Source organism: Falco biarmicus, chromosome 5 (assembly GCF_023638135.1).
Source record: "Falco biarmicus isolate bFalBia1 chromosome 5, bFalBia1.pri, whole genome shotgun sequence".
Lineage (NCBI taxonomy): Eukaryota > Metazoa > Chordata > Aves > Falconiformes > Falconidae > Falco > Falco biarmicus.
In genome coordinates, this window is record NC_079292.1 from 45725395 (window position 1) to 45745217 (window position 19823).

Genomic DNA, 19823 nt, shown 5'->3' on the forward strand with positions numbered 1-19823 from the left:
CAATTCAACTATCTGTGTCATTGGTGATCCTACCAAATATTATTGGTCCCAGTATACAGACCCTAGGGGGACACCACTCGTTACTGGAATGTTCGTTAGGGATTAGAATACAGAGGCTTAAACGGCACTGAGAGGAAAAAATTTGAAATGAAGCAGGGTAACATGCAGTAAAGAATTTCACCTCAGTATCCATTTGTTGCAGACTTAAAGAGAAACATAAAGAAACATAGTAATGTTATAGGGAGAAGGAAATGTCTAACTATGGTATATATTTCTCCTCTTACAACTGATGTTTCCCATTTAAGTAAAATACTTTTATTTTTATTACATTTCTATTGCAAATAATTGTAAACTACTTGTAGCTCTTAAAATAGTTCTATAAACTGGTTTGGTTCTGCACATATTCTCTGGTATTATTAACTATATAATTTCAGCGTTCATACTACAGTGGGTGATACCCATATTTTTATACCCTTTGGAGCCATGTTCAGAATTTCATTCAGATTCCACTGAAAAAGATCACGTCTCCCCAAATGACTTTTAGTATTTGTTTGGTCTCATTAACGTTGCTTGGAAACATTTGTGCAAATGCAGTCCCTTTTCAAAACTACAGTTAAATCCATTCTTATTTCTGTGGTAAAAATCATCAGGGGTCTGCGTGTTAATAAATATTCCTAGACTTTTGGCAGACAACTTTAGGCATTGGTGGAATATTATTTTGTGACAGGACAAGACCTCATGAAAGAATAAATTCAATTAGGAGTAGTAGGCCTTAAAAAAACTCAAGTTAGCGAAACACATCCAGTTATACGATATAGATCAGGGGTCCTCAAACTTTTTAACCAGGGGGCAGTGGCAGGCAGTCACCTGCGGCTGCTTGGTTTCCCCCCCAACCCCTGGCGGGGGGGGCGGGGGGGTTCTGTAAATACTGGGGGCTGGATTGAGGACCCTGGGGGGCCGTATCTGGCCCGCGGGCCGTAGTTTGAGGACCCCTGTTATGGAGGTTCTTTTAGATCCCTAATAAGTATGACCTCTCAGGTTTCTAAATTTTTGAATGTAAACAAAGTTGTGAATAACTTTTAATCAGAGTACAATTACAGTTGTAGCAGAAAAAAAAAAAGAGAATATTTAGTCTTGTCTTGAATGCTTTGATATTTAAATCAGTTTTGAAAATATATCTGGAAAATAAATCTGGAATTTAGGGATGCCTAAATTGTAATGCTTGGTTTTGTGTTTAATAGAATATTTTGTAAGGAAATTTATAGGCTTTTTATTTCTTTCATGACTTTCAAATTAGACAGGTTCATTGATGACGTGTGATAAGAAGGATGTCGTTAGGTTTTTTACCACAGAAACTGTAACAATCTGTGCACCATGTAAAGATCCATTTCCTTCCTCAAAAAGAATGGACAATAAGATCACAATTACGTTTGCAAGAGTTCTTCTCATTCTTGGCTGTGTTTCTGTTGTAACGTTCAGCCTTTGCCCTAGACATCCAGGAAAGGACTTTAATTCCCACTGTAATTAAATACAAGCACATACTACTTGCTGAATCAGTCCGGCAAACTTCCATATTTTTTTCAGAATTATTAATTTATATTGGTGGAACTTCTCAGGAAACTGCTTTCCTGTTTTAATAGGTGAAGTAAGACCATCCTGAGATCATTTCTTTCTCTGTCTTGAATATATTGTTTCTTTTTTGTCTATTTCATTCTTTAGTCGTTAGCACCTTAGTGTATCTTTTAAATCTCTTTAGTTGACTGTTCTTGAGTATATTGAGCTTATAGACTTTTTCAGACTCTCCCGTTACTCCATTCTTCTTTAACTTAAACTGTTTTATAACTGAGGCAATAGCACAAAGCTTTTCATAAAAAAAAAACCAACAAAGGCTTGTTCAGTTACTTAACATTGGGATCATATGAGAAATAAATGGCTCAGTGATTTAGAAAGCCTCCCTTTTCAAGTTCATCATGAAAATGCTTAGATAATAAAGGAGTTGAGCATTCTTTGGAAGGGTCTGTTGTAAAATCACTACTTGAGAGTCTTTATTGCTTGTACAGTACTTGCATGGACTTTAGAAGCTTTAAAATTTCCTTGGCAAAACTGAAGTACTACACAACTATGCAGTAAAAGTCCTAAATATACCCACTGTTTAATAGTGGCAACACAAGGACCTATATGATATTCATGAGAGCCATTTATTCTCTTGATATCTCCTGTACCTCTTTACTATCAGACTGCCAAGCTATAATAATTTTCTCTGTAATGTGTCTGGCAATCTGTCCTCTGATGAGTAGGTCTTAAGATACATTCTACATTTTGTGGTGGCATGCATTCTTAGAATTATGTAGTACAGCCTGTGGTATTGACCAGATGCAGTGCTGTGAAGGCACAATTCAGTTCACAGCAACAAAAGTCTAAGTTCTGGCTGTATGTGGAAGAGAACAGATTCAGAGAAAGTCTAGAAAATGACAGGACCATGCCCATGGAGAGACCCATGTAACAAATAATGAAGAAAATTACAAAGCATTAAAGACTGAATCATGATGCCTTCCTCATTTCTGAAAGAGGTTCATTGGGCCATATAAGTAACTGCTTGGTTAAAATATTATTAATTATGAATATTAGGAACTTATGTTTTACACTGGTTTTGCATAATATTGGTCTACTCCTTTTGTCCTACGTTTTGTATGTCTGGGTTCTGATTTCTAGATCTTTCTTGACTCCTTCAGTCTTGGGGTCTATCTTGTAGTTTCTAACATGAACAAAGTATCTGAAATTTCTGAAAGCATTCTAGTCTTTTTCTTCAGCACTATATGCATTATTTAGCCCTTGGATAAAACCTCAGTAAAACCTCTCTTCTTACCAAGGTGATTTATTTTGTGTAAGTAGTACTAAATTGTCAAAGTGGATAAATTCAGAGGACAGTTAAATTTTAATTCTCTATTGGAAAGTTAAAAATCATTCTGTCTTTTATACCTGAATTGAGTTGATTAATTTACATTTCAAAGAGGGAAGGATGTTGTATTAAGTTTTAATTATAGTATCTCTCAGGTCTGATAACAAAACATATACAATGCCAGTTCTGACTGCTTCTGACTGCATGTGTGTAGGTAATTTAATCATCATGTTTGTCCAGGTTGGATTCTGTTTTATTTCAGTGATACCTGGTTCTTTTTAACTTTGAATCTGTTTGATTTGTCATTAACTGAAATGTATCTTTAGTTTGGCAAATGCATAGAAACAAACAATACAAAAATGTTTAACAACTTTCATCTGAAAATCATAACGTCTGCTTCAGATTTACAGATGCTTTTATGCACCATGCTCTTTTAAAATATACTTTTCTTTAAATATGCCCTTGCATGAAAATTCAGGTGGATATTCTTTATTTAGAGAGAGCAAATTTCAGTTTGCTGCACAGCAGCAGTGATTTGGACTGGTTGGTTTCTATGTGTCTATATATCTGTGGCTGAAATTTTGTCCAGTCACCGCACTTTGAGAAAAAGCTGTAGCCAATTTTATGTCTCTCTGAAAATTTAATCAGAATATTTTTGAACTACAATATTACCATTGGCACAAGATTCCATATACTTTATGTAATATCCAGAAATGCTTGAAAAGGATTCAAACATAAGCAGATATTGGATTGATAGATGTTTGACAAATGTATAGTAAATGTGTATTTTGCTATTTACCTTACAGAATGTGGACATACTTACACATCTAATTTCTTTGTGTAACTATTTCCATTGGATATATAAATACAGTAACTGTAGGCAAAAATCACCATAATTGGCCATTTGATGTGCAATTACCTGATTTTCATACTTAATTGTGGTAATTTTACATAGAATTAGGCTGCAATTGCCTGTTCATCTATGCAGTTCTGTCCATGAAATACTGAACAGCTAAAAATAAATTCTAATAAACTATGCTTGTGATTTTGGGTATACCACTGTACATAAAAAAATTGCTTTGCCCAGTCCTTGTATAAAGGATACTTTAGAAGTCACTAAAGCACAAAAAGCGTTATCTCGAGTAGTTGATAGAACATTGCAGCCATGTAGTATTGCAATAGTACATATTTTAACCTGAATTTATGGTCTGTGCAATAGAGAAAGACCATGTGGTGGTCTGAACAATGATTCAAAATAGTCATCAAGCCATGTCTGCCAATGGAAACTTCTCACTTTCTACCTGGCTCTTCTCCAGCTTCTGTCTTGCAGTTTAGCAGGAAACATATTCCAGTCTCTGGGATCTTGTGTGGTGTCGTAGACACCTGAAGAGCTTATCTGCAACATTAATTTGTCTCAATGTATTGATCTGTCTCTTCTGTCTCACAGGTTCAACTGAGCCATTTTAAATTACGAGATGAAATCAAAATGACAGCAATGTTGTTAAAACCACAAACCCAAGAATTAAGTTCTGGATTATAGAATTAGAAACACTGTTACCAAAAAGAAAAAAAAGTTTTTCCCCTTTCCACCTTTCTAGATATTACTGTGCAACATGCATTTTCTTAACTTAGCTAGCTTTTGAGTAAGAGGCCATTTCTCTGATTCTTTCACCCTTTCTGTCTTTTGAAAGACAAATCCTTTTTCTATTTTTAGTTCTATGTCCCCAGAATTTTCTTCAGTTGTTTCCTTGAGAAATACAGCCTATGGATTCAGATTTATTTCTTCTCCTTTCTTTAGAATTATATTTCTACCTTTCTTTAGTATTTTTTCTGCATTTACATTGATTTTTTATTTATTTAAATGACACATTAGATTTTTAGCTTTCTACTCTTTCAACATTTTCAACACTGTGACAACATTTTATAAATCATATGTCAGAAGAGGGATTCAGTGTGCATACTTTTAAAATTTATAGTGTCTAGCCTATTTTAAGGCTATTTTAAAGCTTCTTAGAGACTGCGTAAGATATATTAATAATATAGATGACATATAGAAATCAGAGAGCTCTATAAATTATTTCCTTCCTCCCTGCCTGAACTTATTTCTCTGTTTGGGATTGCAAGTATAGAGGCAGAACTGGAAGAAAACAATAAAAGAAGATACTGGTTATTCTCAATATTTATTTATTTATCTATCATTAGGGTTATTAAATAGTGTTTGGGGAGAGACTTGGGGGGCATTGCTTTATAAGGAAAAACTTATTAAATCCACAGCATAAAATACCCATATGCCTTAAAATGCACATGTACATCTTCCTGGAGCCCTGAGAATATGTAGCTGCTTACGTGATATGCCAAGTCTCTCTAATATCTACAGTTGCTATTTTGCCTACTTCTAACTTTTGGTTGTCATCTTGATAGTAACTTCTACGGTGATACAGGAAACTAGTCTTGTGCCTGATGCATTTCCATTACACAGTTTTTCTGTGTAATTTCTACTCTAAAGAAACTGCTATGATTTAAAACCAGTTAAACTGAGAAAAGAGACTTAAACTAAGTGTCAGAGTATTTCTAAGAGAAGGCCTCAACTATGATTTGAGGAACAGTTGAATTAAGGAGGGTTAAAGATTTCGGTATATCATGAGCCAACAGGGTTTTTTGGAGCATGTTATTAAAAATGGATTGGGAACCATGTAGACACACAGGGACCTGATCTGCTTGAAAGCCACAAAGCTGAAGTATTAATTAGTATTTTGTATTTTATTATTAATTAATTAATTAATAGTATAATTTTAATGGCATCATCTGAAGCATTTAACATACATTACCATACATTGTATTGCAAACCCTGCCTGTGTAGTGATTTCACGGAGACAAAATATAGAAGCCGAGTAGTTCTATTGTGTGATCAAACATGAATTCCTGAAGCTTTTGTTTTGTTTTAACAGAACAATGAAAATGAAACAGCACTGCATTGTGCGGCTCAATATGGTCATTCAGAAGTAGTTGCTGTTCTGTTAGAAGAGCTGACAGACCCTACAATAAGGAACAACAAACTAGAAACACCTCTGGATCTTGCAGCACTTTATGGACGTCTACGTGTTGTAAAAATGATCATCAAAGCATATCCAAACTTGATGAATTGTAATACAAGAAAACACACTCCTTTGCATCTTGCTGCACGTAATGGTCACAAAGCTGTTGTACAGGTGCTTCTGGAGGCTGGAATGGATGTCAGCTGCCAAGTTAGTGTGTAATTTCTTTCTTCCCTTCACTAGATATCATTCAAATGAAATAGCTTCCATTTTTTCTTGTAAAATACACTTGCATTTACTTTGTTAGAAATGCTGTAAGGTGGTATATAATACAGATTTATTTTTTACAATCCAAATTATGTTTTCAAAGGGATAACTCAAGAAAAATGTGTCTTCAAAGCTGAGTGTATATTATAATGTTGTCTTGAGAAATGTATATACAAAAATCATATTAAGTCTCATGTAGATGTATATATATATATATTTTTTTTTTTTTACAACGTTGGCTTTAATGATACTAAGCCGACTTTGCTGAAGCTGTGGTCCTTAATGGTCATAGCAAACTGAAACAATGTTTGACTGAAAACTCATTTTCCCAAGGTTATCCCATTCTAAACCCAAAGTTATTAAACAATAATTTTGAATTTTAGCTTTTCTAAACACTTGTGTAAATCTAAAAGAACACACTCTTGCAGCTACCAACTCCAACCTGTTAGCTGTTTGGTGCATCTAGTTCTATGCACAGTAAGTTATAATGGTGTAAAAGGGATAACTAAATAAAAGAGGCATAGATGGGAACAGATACAAGGTACAGCAGTCGTAAATTTTAGCTCCGATTCTTTGTAGTGGAGAGCGTACAAGCCTTTTAATTACAGAGGACCTGATTCTGTTATGTGTAAAGTCTTGCCTCAGTCTTATGATTTTTCTTTATTTGATTGATGGCACTGTGAGTTTTGAAGTGTATTTTATCTTCAGATTTAAAGTAGCCTTCTTTCTGTCTAGGTATACGTAATATGGTTTGAATTAAGGTTGTTCCAGCTTTATATCTATTTTCAGATAAACCAACCAACCAAACATAATTACATCTATTTTAGAGTCATCTCCAGGCATTCTTTACCAATAGGTGACTTAATAATTCTTGTGAACTTTGCCTAAACTTTGACTAAGTTTTATAACTATTTTAAGTTTTAGGTGCATTTAATAAAATGCCTTTATAGACATAATTCCATTTTATATAGAAAAATTACACCTGAATTCCATGCACTTTTGTTACTTCTGGATTCTTCCATCAAGGTCAAAGTTTTTCAACTTTTGAGAAAAAGAATGTGAAACGGGAAAGAAAGGATAGGTTAAAAAAACCCCACAACAACAGCAGAGCAAACCAAAAAATGTTAACATATTTTACAATTAAAAATGGATATTCTCAGATGCCTTGAAAATGAGGTAAAATTGTTTTGCTATTTTTACTAGGTCTAGTATACTTTGAGTTAACATTGTTACTTGCTTCAAACTTTCAAACTGAAACACTTTTTTTCCTCTGGTTTGCTGTTTTGCTTCCAATTTAATTTGGTATTGATTTTCCTTTCTACAAAGTGATATACTTGCAAAGGGTAATACAGGCAGCTCTTTTGTTTCAATTGTCCTTTACTGTTACTACATCTTCAGTATTTTAGAAAAGTTTAATGCTAAAGCAACACATAACACAACACTTGAATACATGTTTCTTAGTGTGTAATTTCTTTTCTACCTCTAGCGAATGAATGAGGAAAAAATAAGAAACTGATGCCTGAACTGATGCTTAAGAAATCAAATAATTGAAGAAAAATAGTCTCTGTCATGGCAACTTACAGACTGAGGGTTATGTGAGGGTTGAATATTACACAATGCTTTTATGAAATGTGTTCCTCCTCTTATGTAATCTAGATAATTTTAGCACTGCTGTGAATTCTCCTAAGCCATTTCTATCTATAGTTTTGCTAAAAAGTTTTTCACTGGTCTTTTAAAAATACAGCGGCTGCAAATTTTGTACAATCGTCTTTTAAGAAATGAGAGATTTTTTTTAGTTATGCTAATCTGTGCCATCTATGCTAAAATTCGAGGACATTTTTTCTCTTTTTTAAAAAAATCTAATTTGTTTAAAGTAATTTGTATTCTTATTTTCTCAATTATTCTTAGGCAAGGGGGATTTGATTTTATTTTATTTGAATTTGCACTGGGTAATCTTGTTTTTTCTATGTTTGTCCTACTTGCCATAAGGAAATATCATTTATTTATTTTCTCACCGGTATACATATTGTCCGTCAATATGTTCCCTTTCATTCAGCATCTTAGCATACTGGCAAGTTGGCTCTGTACATATTGTTAACTTATTACTTCTATAACCTCTGAAAAATTCTTTGTTGATGATTACTGGCAACTTAATAAACTGAGCAGAGCATACAATACCAGCCTGTTACTTAAAACTGAACTCAGCTCTTTTAATATTAATTAAATTGCTCTGCATCATTGATTGGGAAAGAGCAATATAAAAAGTTTAATCCCATGTGGTAAATAAAATTGTACACATTCATACATGTTAAATAAATTCAGCTTCTCAGCAGTAAAGAGCTCTCAGAATGTTGAGAGACAATTATATAAGTAGCCTATCAGCTATCACTCTGTAATTATAAATATTTATTTGTTTAAATGGGAAGTTTACTTTAGCCATGTTATCCTTCTCTTCTGTACTCCCTAAGCAGTTTTAATCATAGCAAATATTTGGACTAATAAACGACAGCATTTAATTTTTGATTGAATTAATCACACATTTTATTCATTTCCCAGGTCTATCCATTATTCTTCAATCTGACATTATTTAGAAGTGGGCAATACAAATCTGCTTCATCTCTTTATGCTTTGAAGTTTTCATTTAAATTGAAATATGAAAAATACACAGGTTTTGGTGAGTGATAGATTTTGGGCCCTCAGTAAAATAAGATACTGCACAGTTCAGTGTGTTTCATGTAAACAGTAGTTTTATAATTGTAAATACCTTAAAAACTTGGCCCCTTCTGCTCTACCAACTTTCAACTGTCCCTGTTTGCCTTCCCTGTCTGTTCCAATAACGATGGCAATTTCCATTGCTTATCACTGTAGTTCTGCAAAGAGCTATGCCCCTTCCTTTTTGCTGTCACTATGTATGGAGGATATTCTGTGAATCAATTTGCAAAGCTACCATTGCATCCTGCAGATTATGTCTGAAATCCATATCAAAATGATAGTAAAATGCCTATGAATAAGGACTATACAAGTGACTTAATTATAAGCTCTTGCATATTTACATGTTTTAAAAAAATCTCCAATTAATAAAACACTTGATACTTTTAAGTGAGCCTGCAAATTGTACACCAAGTTGATTTGTGTATCCTGGTGTTCCTATTTACAATGTCCTTCTGTCCTTGCTTGCTTTGTGTGTCCAGCTGTGACATTGTACCTGTATTTAGCTGTAAGCTACTTGGGGCAGGGACTGTTTTATTATATGCTTAGTGCAATTTGTGCTATAGCTCTGTATATTTCATATACAGAAACCTTATGCCAGGGAATCTATATGTAATCCATTGTTGCAAACTCAAGCAGACTTTACCTCACTGCGTTCATAAAAACATACTAACAGTTTTTGCATTAAATATCACTGTGGAAGAATTTCCAAATATAATGGTAGTGTTCACTTTGCTAAGAAAATCTGATCCAAGGCAATGAAAGCTTCAGGAAGTAAAGCAGTGAATATTGTCTATAAATCTTAAATTTGCTTGCTGTAATATAGACAACAAGAGTATATTAGCGCGTAGGTACACCATTATAAGTGAGAAAGATCTACATAAAAACTCTAGCACATCTTAAATAACATATAGAAATTATTTGCAACTAAATTTTTTGATCCTTCCCCTTTGTGTAATGTGCTCTATTGCACAAGAAAAAAAAAAAACACCCAACATTATTTCTGTCTTCAAGTAGTAGGCCACATGTACATTTACAAAGAGTTACATTATCTACTTAGCCAGTCCTGTGAGTTTCTCTTGGCCCTATTCATCCTGAGGCTTAGCATTTTCCCTATGTTAAAATGGAGTTTCGTAACTGAACTCTCTGGTAACAAGGACATTTCTGCCTTCTGGACAGCTTTTGGGTCGAGGGATCTGATTCACTCGTTAGTTATTCACTATTACCGTGAAATCCTGCCTAGGGCTTTCAAGATTTATGTCAGCATTCATCTTTGTGACATCTCATGCAGGATTACACATCTGCATCTTACAAGTGTGCTTTCAATCTCCATATTCCCAGGCTGATTTTAGTACAGTTTCGTGATGATATTTCCCTTCTTGCTCAGAAAATCACCTATGTAGTGGACAGGTAATTCCACTGTTTATATGGCGTGCCTTTCAAATTCCTCTTTTGAACACACTGTTTGTAATATGTATCTAATTTCTGGGATATGGCATTCAATAGCATTGTCTGATAGCTTGGAGTTTGTAAAGCAGAGACTGCCCCAGAATTCAGGGCGGTGCAGAATGCCTGTAAAGCATTACAGGATCATGTTTGGATATGACAGGAAATATCAGGGTAGAATAGACAAAGTGAGAAAGTATAAAATGAAAAAAATGACTTTTGGCTTTGGATTCCTCTCCCAACGCTATGAATTATGTGTGTAGGTGGCTTAAGTTTCTCAACTCCCTTTATGCGTAGCAGAGCTTTGGTTCATTATTACAGAACTATCTTCTAGCTCTTAATTTGTCTCCAGATAGATTTGTTTGCCTTGGACATCTACAGGAAATTTCCTCTTCTTATGTTAGTTTTCATTCCATTTCTTATGAGATGTATGCTTTCGTCGAAGAAAATATTACTTGCCTTTCCTCCAGTGGGGAATTCTGATCAATAGAAAGGACCGCTGCCAGTTCTGATAATTATCGTATCAGGATCTTTTCCATCCCCAAACTGAGTCTGAGAATAGATCCTCTTCCTTGTCATCAAAGCTGTTGATTCAGCATGCTGGAACATTAATCTTTCTGTCTTAAATCGTGCCACAGCAATGGATTCTGGATGGCTGTTGTCACTAAAGTATGCCTATTTTTTTCCATTGGAAAGGTTCCTTATATTGATATTAATACAAAATGATCTCTACAATTTTAGTTAAGGTGCAGCTGGTTTCTGTATCTGCAGTTCATCCTCAGTAGGACTAAAAGTTAGTGCCGAGGCCTCCTATAACATTTGAACTTCTGTGTATTTCACTGTTGGTGTATACATCACTAATTGTTATCCCTGGCAGAATCACAGAATGGTTGAGGTTGAAAGGGAACTCTGGGGTTCATCTTGTTCAACCCCAATGTCCAACCAGGTCACCTAGACAGGTTACCCAGGACCATGTTCAGTTAAGATTTTTAATATCTCTAGGGATTGAGGCTTTATAACCTTCCTGGGCAATCTGTACCAGAGCTCAGTCACCTGCACAGCAAAAAATATTTCTTTATGTTCAATCAGGACCTCCTGTGTTTCAGATTTTCCCCATTACCTCTTCTGTCACTGGATGCCACTGACCCTGGCTCAGTCTTCTTTACATCCTCCTTTCAGATATTTGTACACATTGATAAGATCCCCTGTGAACCTTCTCTTGTCCAAACTAAACAGTCTCAGCTCTCTCAGCCTTTCCTTACAGGAGAGATGCTTCGGTCTTTTCATCATCTTAATGACTCTCCCCAGTGGCTCCGTATCTGTCTTGTACTGGGGAGCCCAGAACTGGACAGAGTACCCTGGGACACCACCTCACCAGTGGTGAATAGAAGAGAAGGTCACCTCTCTTGACCTGCTGGCAACACTCCTCCTAGTGCAGCCCAGGATACCGTTAGCTTTTTTGCTGCAAGGACACATTGCTGGTACATATTCAAATACAACAGAATATGTTCAACTGTAGTGAGTATGTTCAAATATGAGAGAGACATTCCTCTTCCCTCAAAACAGTGAGTGATCAGCTGTGATTGAGCCCCTATTTTGGTGTTCTTTGGCAGGTTACCATGCCAAACTTCTCCCCAGTGGGGCTTTTGAATTTCATCACCTGTCTTTCTAAAGTCAAATATTTTGGAAGTCAAAGATGTACTTCACATCTGTGCTGACAGGGAGCTGTGTTAACAGTAGCAGGTCCACCCAATAGTCTTGAGATTTATTCACGTCAGTAAGTGAAACAAACCAAAGGAATTGCCATATCCACACAAATACTGAAGAGGATAATAGGTTGTATCAAAGCTTTTTTCAAGACTGCTGATGTCAAGCCTTTTCCAGTAATTAGACCTATAGCTGTCAGGGACTTTTCTGAGAATTGTTTTCATTCCCAGAAATTTCTGAGCTGCACCGTAAGCTCTGCATGTACTTTTGTGGTTGCACTATGTCATTGCAGAGTTATCCAGTGTTAAAGTCAATTGCAGTTACTGGAAAACTCCTGTAGATATTGTTTGAGTAAAGGATTCTGAAGCCATCTCCAAATAAATCCGAATATTTAGTCTTCTTGTTCAGAATAAGTCTGTGAATATTCATCTGCATTGCTTCTGAAAATGGAAAGATTAGAAATGGTTTTGAGATATGTATTTCATATGTATGTTCTCTTACTGATTTCCTTCTCCTCTCCATTATACTGTTAGAATACCTGATGTGCTGGATGTAAATGACATTGAGCATGCTCTACTTTATATGTCCATGTACTAAGTATGAGGAAAGATAAAAAGTGAGTGTTCCTATTATGGACATAACAAAGAGTTTTCAGGCTCAGTTTGTAGGACATATGTACACTTACTGTGTGCTCACATCCCATCTGAGGATCTCTGATCACTTATAAATAGCCTGTCATTGCATCACTGTAACAGCGGTGCATTCTGATACAACTAATAAATAATTACTCACTATTTTATTTCAGAGTGATTTTTTTTTTGCGTATTTTTAAAGTCTTTCCACCATAGCAAGCGCAACAGTGCATTTGGATAAAATGTAAAAAAACCCCAAATTCAAGCAGTAAAATCTTTTAACATTTGCCCACAAATAAAAACCACTCAGAATCTAATTTATTTTCAAAAAAAAACCCAGGGATGAACCAGAGATTCAGTGAGATTTAGCTAGTGCTAATATTATTGTATGGAAAGGCATCCTGTTCAGATTTTTCAGTAACAGCCAGCAGTATAAAGTACTAAGGAAAGTAGCTTGTTAAGAGAGGTAGTTTGGGTTTTGGTACTGTAAATGTTATTTGAGCGAAAGTCCATTCACAAAGAATTTTGTGTCACAGAAATTTTCAAAATCAGGTTCACAGACATCTAAGGTATAATTTAAATGATGTAAACACAGGCATCTAATGCTGTTGGAGGTGCCTTACGGTATCCAAGACAACTGTATGGGGCAGGTATGACGCAGGTCAATTGTGAGCATCAACTGAAGCATCAGCTGCAGGTCAGGTGGGGTATCCTAGGGCATCTCTCACCATGCAACTGAGTCGACCTTCTAGGATGTGATCCAGTTTCAGATTAAAACACCTAAGTGTAGATGTCCACATGTAAACTGGCTGACTGCAGAACAGCTATGTTTCATTGAAGGTATTGCCAAGATTTTCACTGCCTATAATAGGAGTTTAGAAATTTTACACAAATGCAGGGTTGTTAATTGGGAGTTGTGTTACTTCCCTACTATTTTTTTCTTATATAGCTATTAATTTTTACAGTAGAACTGATAGCATTTATATTGTTATCTTGAATAATAATAAAAAAATGATGGTAGTATTTGTTCTTGCCCATTCAGTGTTTTTTTTTGTTTATATGAAATAGAGGGGAAAAATAAATAGTTCTTTTCTAAATGTGTTCTTTTCAAAAGGATTCATTGGTATTTTAATTTGCATTTTAAATGTCACAACATTTTTTTTTTCTAGACAGAAAAAGGGAGTGCACTACATGAAGCAGCTCTATTTGGAAAGGTGGAGGTAGTACGCATTTTGCTTGAAACAGGTAAATCTGATTTACAGGAAACGCTGAACAGATACCAAATAACTGTTACCTTTCTCAGCCTTTGCAAATCTAATCACATGTACCCCTCCTTAAAACAGTGTTCTTTTAGAATAAGAAATTACTATACACAGAGAACAAAAGGAATGTTTTTACTAAGACTCAGAAATTCCATATATGACACAGTATATGTCACGGTATTCTCAGGATTAATGTATTCTGAGAAAAAAATGGCTACATAAAATTTTGTTATTCGCTCTGGAAGACAGCCAAGAATATTCTTTGATCTAGAGGCCGGAAGACTCATGTTCATATTTATTTCCTTCACTTAGCTATTCCTAACAAACACATCATCCTGCTTCCTCCTTTATTTCCTGGATAAACTTTGAGTGCCCGTGAAGAGATGGGAAGGCACTGTATCTGCAGGAATTGTATTTTCCCTGAAAGGACAGGAGAACAGGTATATACAGTCCCAACAAACCCATCTAGTACTTGAGTTTCAGAATTGTTGCAGGTGAATTACTTACCTAAACAATGGTATTCTCAGATAAATGAGAAGACCAATGAAAATGAAAATCTCTAGAAATTACCTCTCTGATTTCTAGGGATTTACACTAAGGGATCATATTGATCTTTTTTATCAGTGCTTGTGGGGTTATATATTGCAAAAGAAGGTATGTCCTACTCACAGCTCCTCATTTGAATCTTAGCTAGTGCATACCTGATCTGAAATCTGTTTTCAGAAGAAAAAGTCCTTCCAAGATGCTCTCCTGTTTGAATGAACAAGGACATAGAAAGGGATCTTCACCTGCCCTCAAAAAGGCAGGGCCTTCTTATGCTAGTTCACCTAAAAGAGGAAGGTCTGGAGAACATCACACAAACATAGGAAGCCCTTAGACCCAGCTAAAGAGTACCTCTTCTAGATTAGTACACGTTATAGCCTCTGACAGAGTACAGTTGTACAAGACAGTGGAGGAGAATCTTCACTGTGAACTCCAGCCCCAAATGCTCTGCACTTCAGCAACACTCACAGCTTTCTGCCTTTTTTATCTAACAATCCCTTTTTATCTAGTTCTGCTTCAAAAAAGACTCAAAAGATGTTATAAGTAGCTACTGCAAAGGAAGGGATGTAAGTTTTGGTGTGTCTGGCCTCTGAAAATCATCTGCCACTGCTAATTAGCCCAGCAATATTTTGGCTTTATTGTTAGTGAGAAAACAGATAACTCTTTCACAAGACAAATACCAAAGTAGCCCCTACAAGGCAAAGGTGGAGAGTCATGCAGGATCATGTCCAACAGGTTCTCTGAGACCTGTAAAGGATTATCCTCAAACTTATTTATACTTAGGTTCACAGTCTGAACAGTCTGTGAGAAAATGCTCTGGCTGTTCACAGAGCCCTTGTACTACATATGGGCATTCCAGTCTACTCAGATCATGAATTTTGAACATGTCACGATGAAATACAAAACTTTTAAGGTTAATAACTTTTTCAGTATTGCTTCCAAAACACATACTGGTACTATAGACTAGAAAGTCCCCAGTGAATCAGAGCAGTTTGGGGAGGATTAGAATCCAGGAATGTAGGAAAAACATGTAGAGAATTTCTTCATTTTATAAAATATTATTTTCAGGATGGATGTTTCTTAGGAACAGCCTGTTAAAATAATCCCAAGTTTCATTTAAGAAGCTTACTTTATATCCCTATGGGTTACAGAAACATAAACCCAATCCATGTCAGCATGTGAATTTTAGGCTACTCAGGCTTTGAACAGAAATGGATGCTGTACTTCAACTATAACACAGCTGTTAATCTGCTACATTTGTAAAACTGCTTGCATTCAATTTGCCAGTTAATTGCATCTAATATGCCACATTTATAATCCAAAGCACTTGGGGTTAAAATTCCACCACAGATCATTTTCTTTTTCAGGAATTGATACCAACATAAAGGACAGTTTGGGTAGAACAGTTTTAGATATTCTTAAAGAACATCCATCTCAGCAGTCACTCCAAATTGCAGCTCTACTTCAAGGTAAGTCATATTCAGTTATACATTTGTTAGAGACAAATCAGAATAGCATGGAGGAACATTAAGGTATATAGTAATTCCTACTCTTTAAATATTTCATTATAGAGATTTTGAATTAAAATGACAGAATTCTTGCTTGCTAGATACAGAAAAATAAGTGGTTGAATATCTGAATTTCACAGTAAACCCTTTCTTTTTTGCGGACATTAGACATTAGCATGGCATATCACTTACAGTTCTTTGTACATTCTTCATTACAAAGTAACATTGTAATATTTCACTGCAGTTCCATTAAATTGTGATGTTAAACTACATTTGAAATGCTTGATTTGTTCATAAATAAAAACTATGAGTGAGATGGTGACAAATTTTCAAAACATTTTATTACATTTTTCTAATTTTCCTTAAATTACAAAAAAAACCCCAAAAACCAAAACCAAAACAAAAAACAAACCAGGCTGTAGCTCTTGTCATTATAGCAGAAATAATATAATTTTGTTGTACATACATTTATTCTCATTCCTCATCTTACTTTCATGGTGTAAAACTGATGGAAGTTCATTGTTTACCTCCAGTTTTTACTCTAGAAGACGGTGGTAAAGTGATGAAACATGAGCTAGTACATAACTCAGTGTTAAAATCATTCCTTCTCTGGAATTTGTTCCCTGCATTTGCAGATTAGTCTTTCATTAACTGTGTTTGACAGAGGAATTCCCTGCAGGTATCATTGCTACATCTCCACCTGTATTGATTATTTCCATCTTTAAATAAGCCATTTTAATCAGTTTAGTGTTGGTTCTACATATGAACAAGCTGATGCTTCAGTCTCTCACATGATTGTATTTCATAATAACATTTCCTAGAGAAAATGAGGTCACGTGGCCACACTTTGTCCCTCCAGTTTTAGTTTTTGAGTAGCTTCCAAACTTCCAAACAGCTCCAGTAAGGTTTTTCAGTGACATGATAGAGCAAAGATACAAAGCTTCTATAAGTATAATGAAAGTTTTGCAGGTTAGAGGAGAGGTATTCTTTTAAGGAGCTGATTCATATTATTGCTGAACTGAATTAACAGCTTGCCTTGAGGTCTTCCTCTCTCCCTCCTTCCTATTTCCTTTTTCCCTTTGTGCCATTCCCACACTTCCTCCTCCCCGACTTCCAGCTACATGGTTCACTTCCATATTCCGAGCTTACAGGAGATTGCAAAGTGATCTGATTCAGTTAATGAACCAGTAATATATAAATTATCTAATTTATGATAGTACTTTTATTTAATAGTATGTAACAGTAATAAAAAATAGGATTATAATTACATAAGTACACATTTGTTTTAATGAACTTGCCTCGTGTTTCAGGTCCCAGAGTTAGTTCTGTCCCAGGTAACTGGCAGAAATGTACATGCATCAAAAATTGCGGAGGAAGATATGGGTGAGGGAAGCAGAGCTTCCCCCTGTCAGCAGAAGGGAGTTCCTAATTTGACTCAGACTGTAGGGTGAAACATCAGCCTTTGTGTCCTCACTGAGCTGCAGTGTAAACATACCACTTTGTAGAGGAAAAGAGGGTTCAAATCATACTGAAACTTTTTCAGTGGCAGGAAAAGGGTCAGTCAGAGCTTCCACTTTCTCAGGTATCCAAATCAGTCATCCTTCAGATAATAATCTCAGATTCATTATAATGTCCCATCACCAACTAAACTAATTTTCATTTTAGTATCTCTGTATTCCATTTTTTCCTTAGTGTGAGAACCTTGCAGTCTTATCCCCATTGATGATCAAAGTTTCTTCAAAGTACCCTTGCTCTATGAAAAATAGAGCACCCAAACCCCTCTCAAGGGTTTGTCATGTTAACGTACCTGTTCTTAGTTTTTACCACAAAAAAGAAACATATACATTTCAAGGCTTTTTGGTGTTTTGACACACAATCTTTTTCACGTGTACCTTCAAAATATAAAGATGACTGCTTAGGAGTTTCAGCTCATATTAGTATGATGAAACTGTGCTTGTAACAAGCAGCTCTTTCTTTGTGCTCTGTCTGCCTTATAGTCAGAAGTGATGTGCAAGGATGAAAAACATTTACAAAGATGCCATTCTGAGTCCTAACACAACCTGAGGAACCCCTTCAGAACTCCCTTGTGTAACCCACTGAGATTCTCTTTCATCAACAAAGGATTCAGTGAAGCTTTAACCATCAAAGATAAAGTTTGAACTCTGAGCTGAAGTTGAAAAATAAAATCAGGAGTGGCAAGATTCAGTACTAGCACTGCTGGTGATGCAGTAGACCTAGCCTCCTCTAAAAAGCCAGCTGAGTGTACTCTGCTAAAGTGTAGGCATTTATCCTGTTGTAGCTGAAAAATCACTGAAGCACTGAGATTTTGGGAAAGCTGAATGTACTGTAATTGAGTTCAACTTCAGTGGGTAACGAATTCCATGCAAAGAAAGGGCAATTACTGAGAGTGTTAGTGGCTTCTGAATACATTCCTGTTTAAGTTCCTGTCTTCAGATGATTATCTCAAGAAGCTTACATGTCTCATTCATGTAGGCTTTAAGGAAAAAGAAATTAAATTAATGATGTCAGACAATTGCCAACCAGATTTTGTAAGTTTCTTCCTAATTTTTTTTCTTTATGCAGACACAATGGCATTGAATTGATCCTTTCATGTTGTTGCCAGGATAGAGTAAGAATTTATCACCTACCATTCTCATTAATTTTTACCGTTTCCCCCTTGCATTGTTTTGAGTGTTACTGTACAGTTTATAGTATTAACATACTACAATCTTTGTCCCTGCCACAAGACATCAGTTTTAAAAATTTAAAACAAAGGCTAAAAAATGCATACAAATAGACTGGAAGAAATGGAGAAGGAAACAACGTGACTGGTATTACTGGTGGGCCTGATAGGTAGTGTTCTGCCTTAATTGCAGAGGGGTAACAGAGTTGTAAGAAAAGTTTTGAAAGAAAACCAGTTGAGTTTGAGGTTATTCATGAGAAACTTCGTTTCAGGAGAAGAGAGTAATTTATGTCTTTAGAAGCAGTTCATGGAGGCAGTAATACTAAATCTATTCAGCTGATACTAAGACCTACAGGACTGGCAGCCTCCTGCAGTTGAGGCCTCCAGAATTTAAGGATTGTGAATAGAAGTTTATATTGCTGTTCTCCCTTTTTCTAAGAATATTTATAAAACTACTTTTTACAGATTATAGGTTAAAAAGAAACAAAACATTTTGCCAGTCAGGTTTCAGAAGTGATTTTTGTAATCTTTACTTTACATCTTTTCTCACTATCCTGAGAAAACAGTAATTGAAATGACTGCAAAAAAATTTTTTGTGTGTGTTTGCAAAGTCTGCTATCTTTTTGGAGATTTTGGTGTATTATCTTGTAGAGGAACGAAGGCAGTGGTTTGATCAGCATTGATAACATGCAGCTGTGGCCTTGCCTGGAAGGCAGCAGGTTGATTGGCATGGATGATGTGCAGCTGTAGGTCGTTCCTGCTAAGTAGTTAAATAGCCCTGAGGATGGTGGGAGAGGGGGTTGGATGGAGGAGGAGTGGTGTGGTCTGAATTCTGGAGGAAGGAGATACAACACAGGCAGTAGAATCTGACTGATGGTAAAAGCCTTGTTGTAGCCTACTGGTTTGTTTATGCTGCAGTGTTATCTGATAGAAGGAAAATAAATAACAAAGTCACTTTAAAGAGCAATGTGAAAAAGGCTAAGCTATACACCACCTGACTTTTTTTACTGCCTGTTGATAATAGATGGAGTTATTAGAAATGACAGTTCAATTTTGAATTCTTTGTCTTTTACACCAAAAAAAAAAAAAGGCCCATCATTTTCTGTGTCTTGCTCAGGTCTGAGTTGCACTG

The 19823-nt window shown here is 35.6% G+C and overlaps 1 protein-coding gene across 4 annotated transcripts in view; it reads left to right on the forward strand.

Annotated features, from left to right (window-relative positions):
- The window catches only part of ANKS1B (ankyrin repeat and sterile alpha motif domain containing 1B), a 442225-nt gene that overhangs the window by 59527 nt on the left and 362875 nt on the right, over window positions 1-19823 (forward strand). For all 4 annotated transcript variants that reach the window (XM_056341207.1, XM_056341208.1, XM_056341209.1 and 1 more), the window contains exons 4-6: window positions 5848-6144; window positions 13865-13940; window positions 15868-15969. In XM_056341207.1, the coding sequence (XP_056197182.1) occupies window positions 5848-6144; window positions 13865-13940; window positions 15868-15969 (475 nt within the window). The remainder of the gene's footprint in view (window positions 1-5847; window positions 6145-13864; window positions 13941-15867; window positions 15970-19823) is intronic.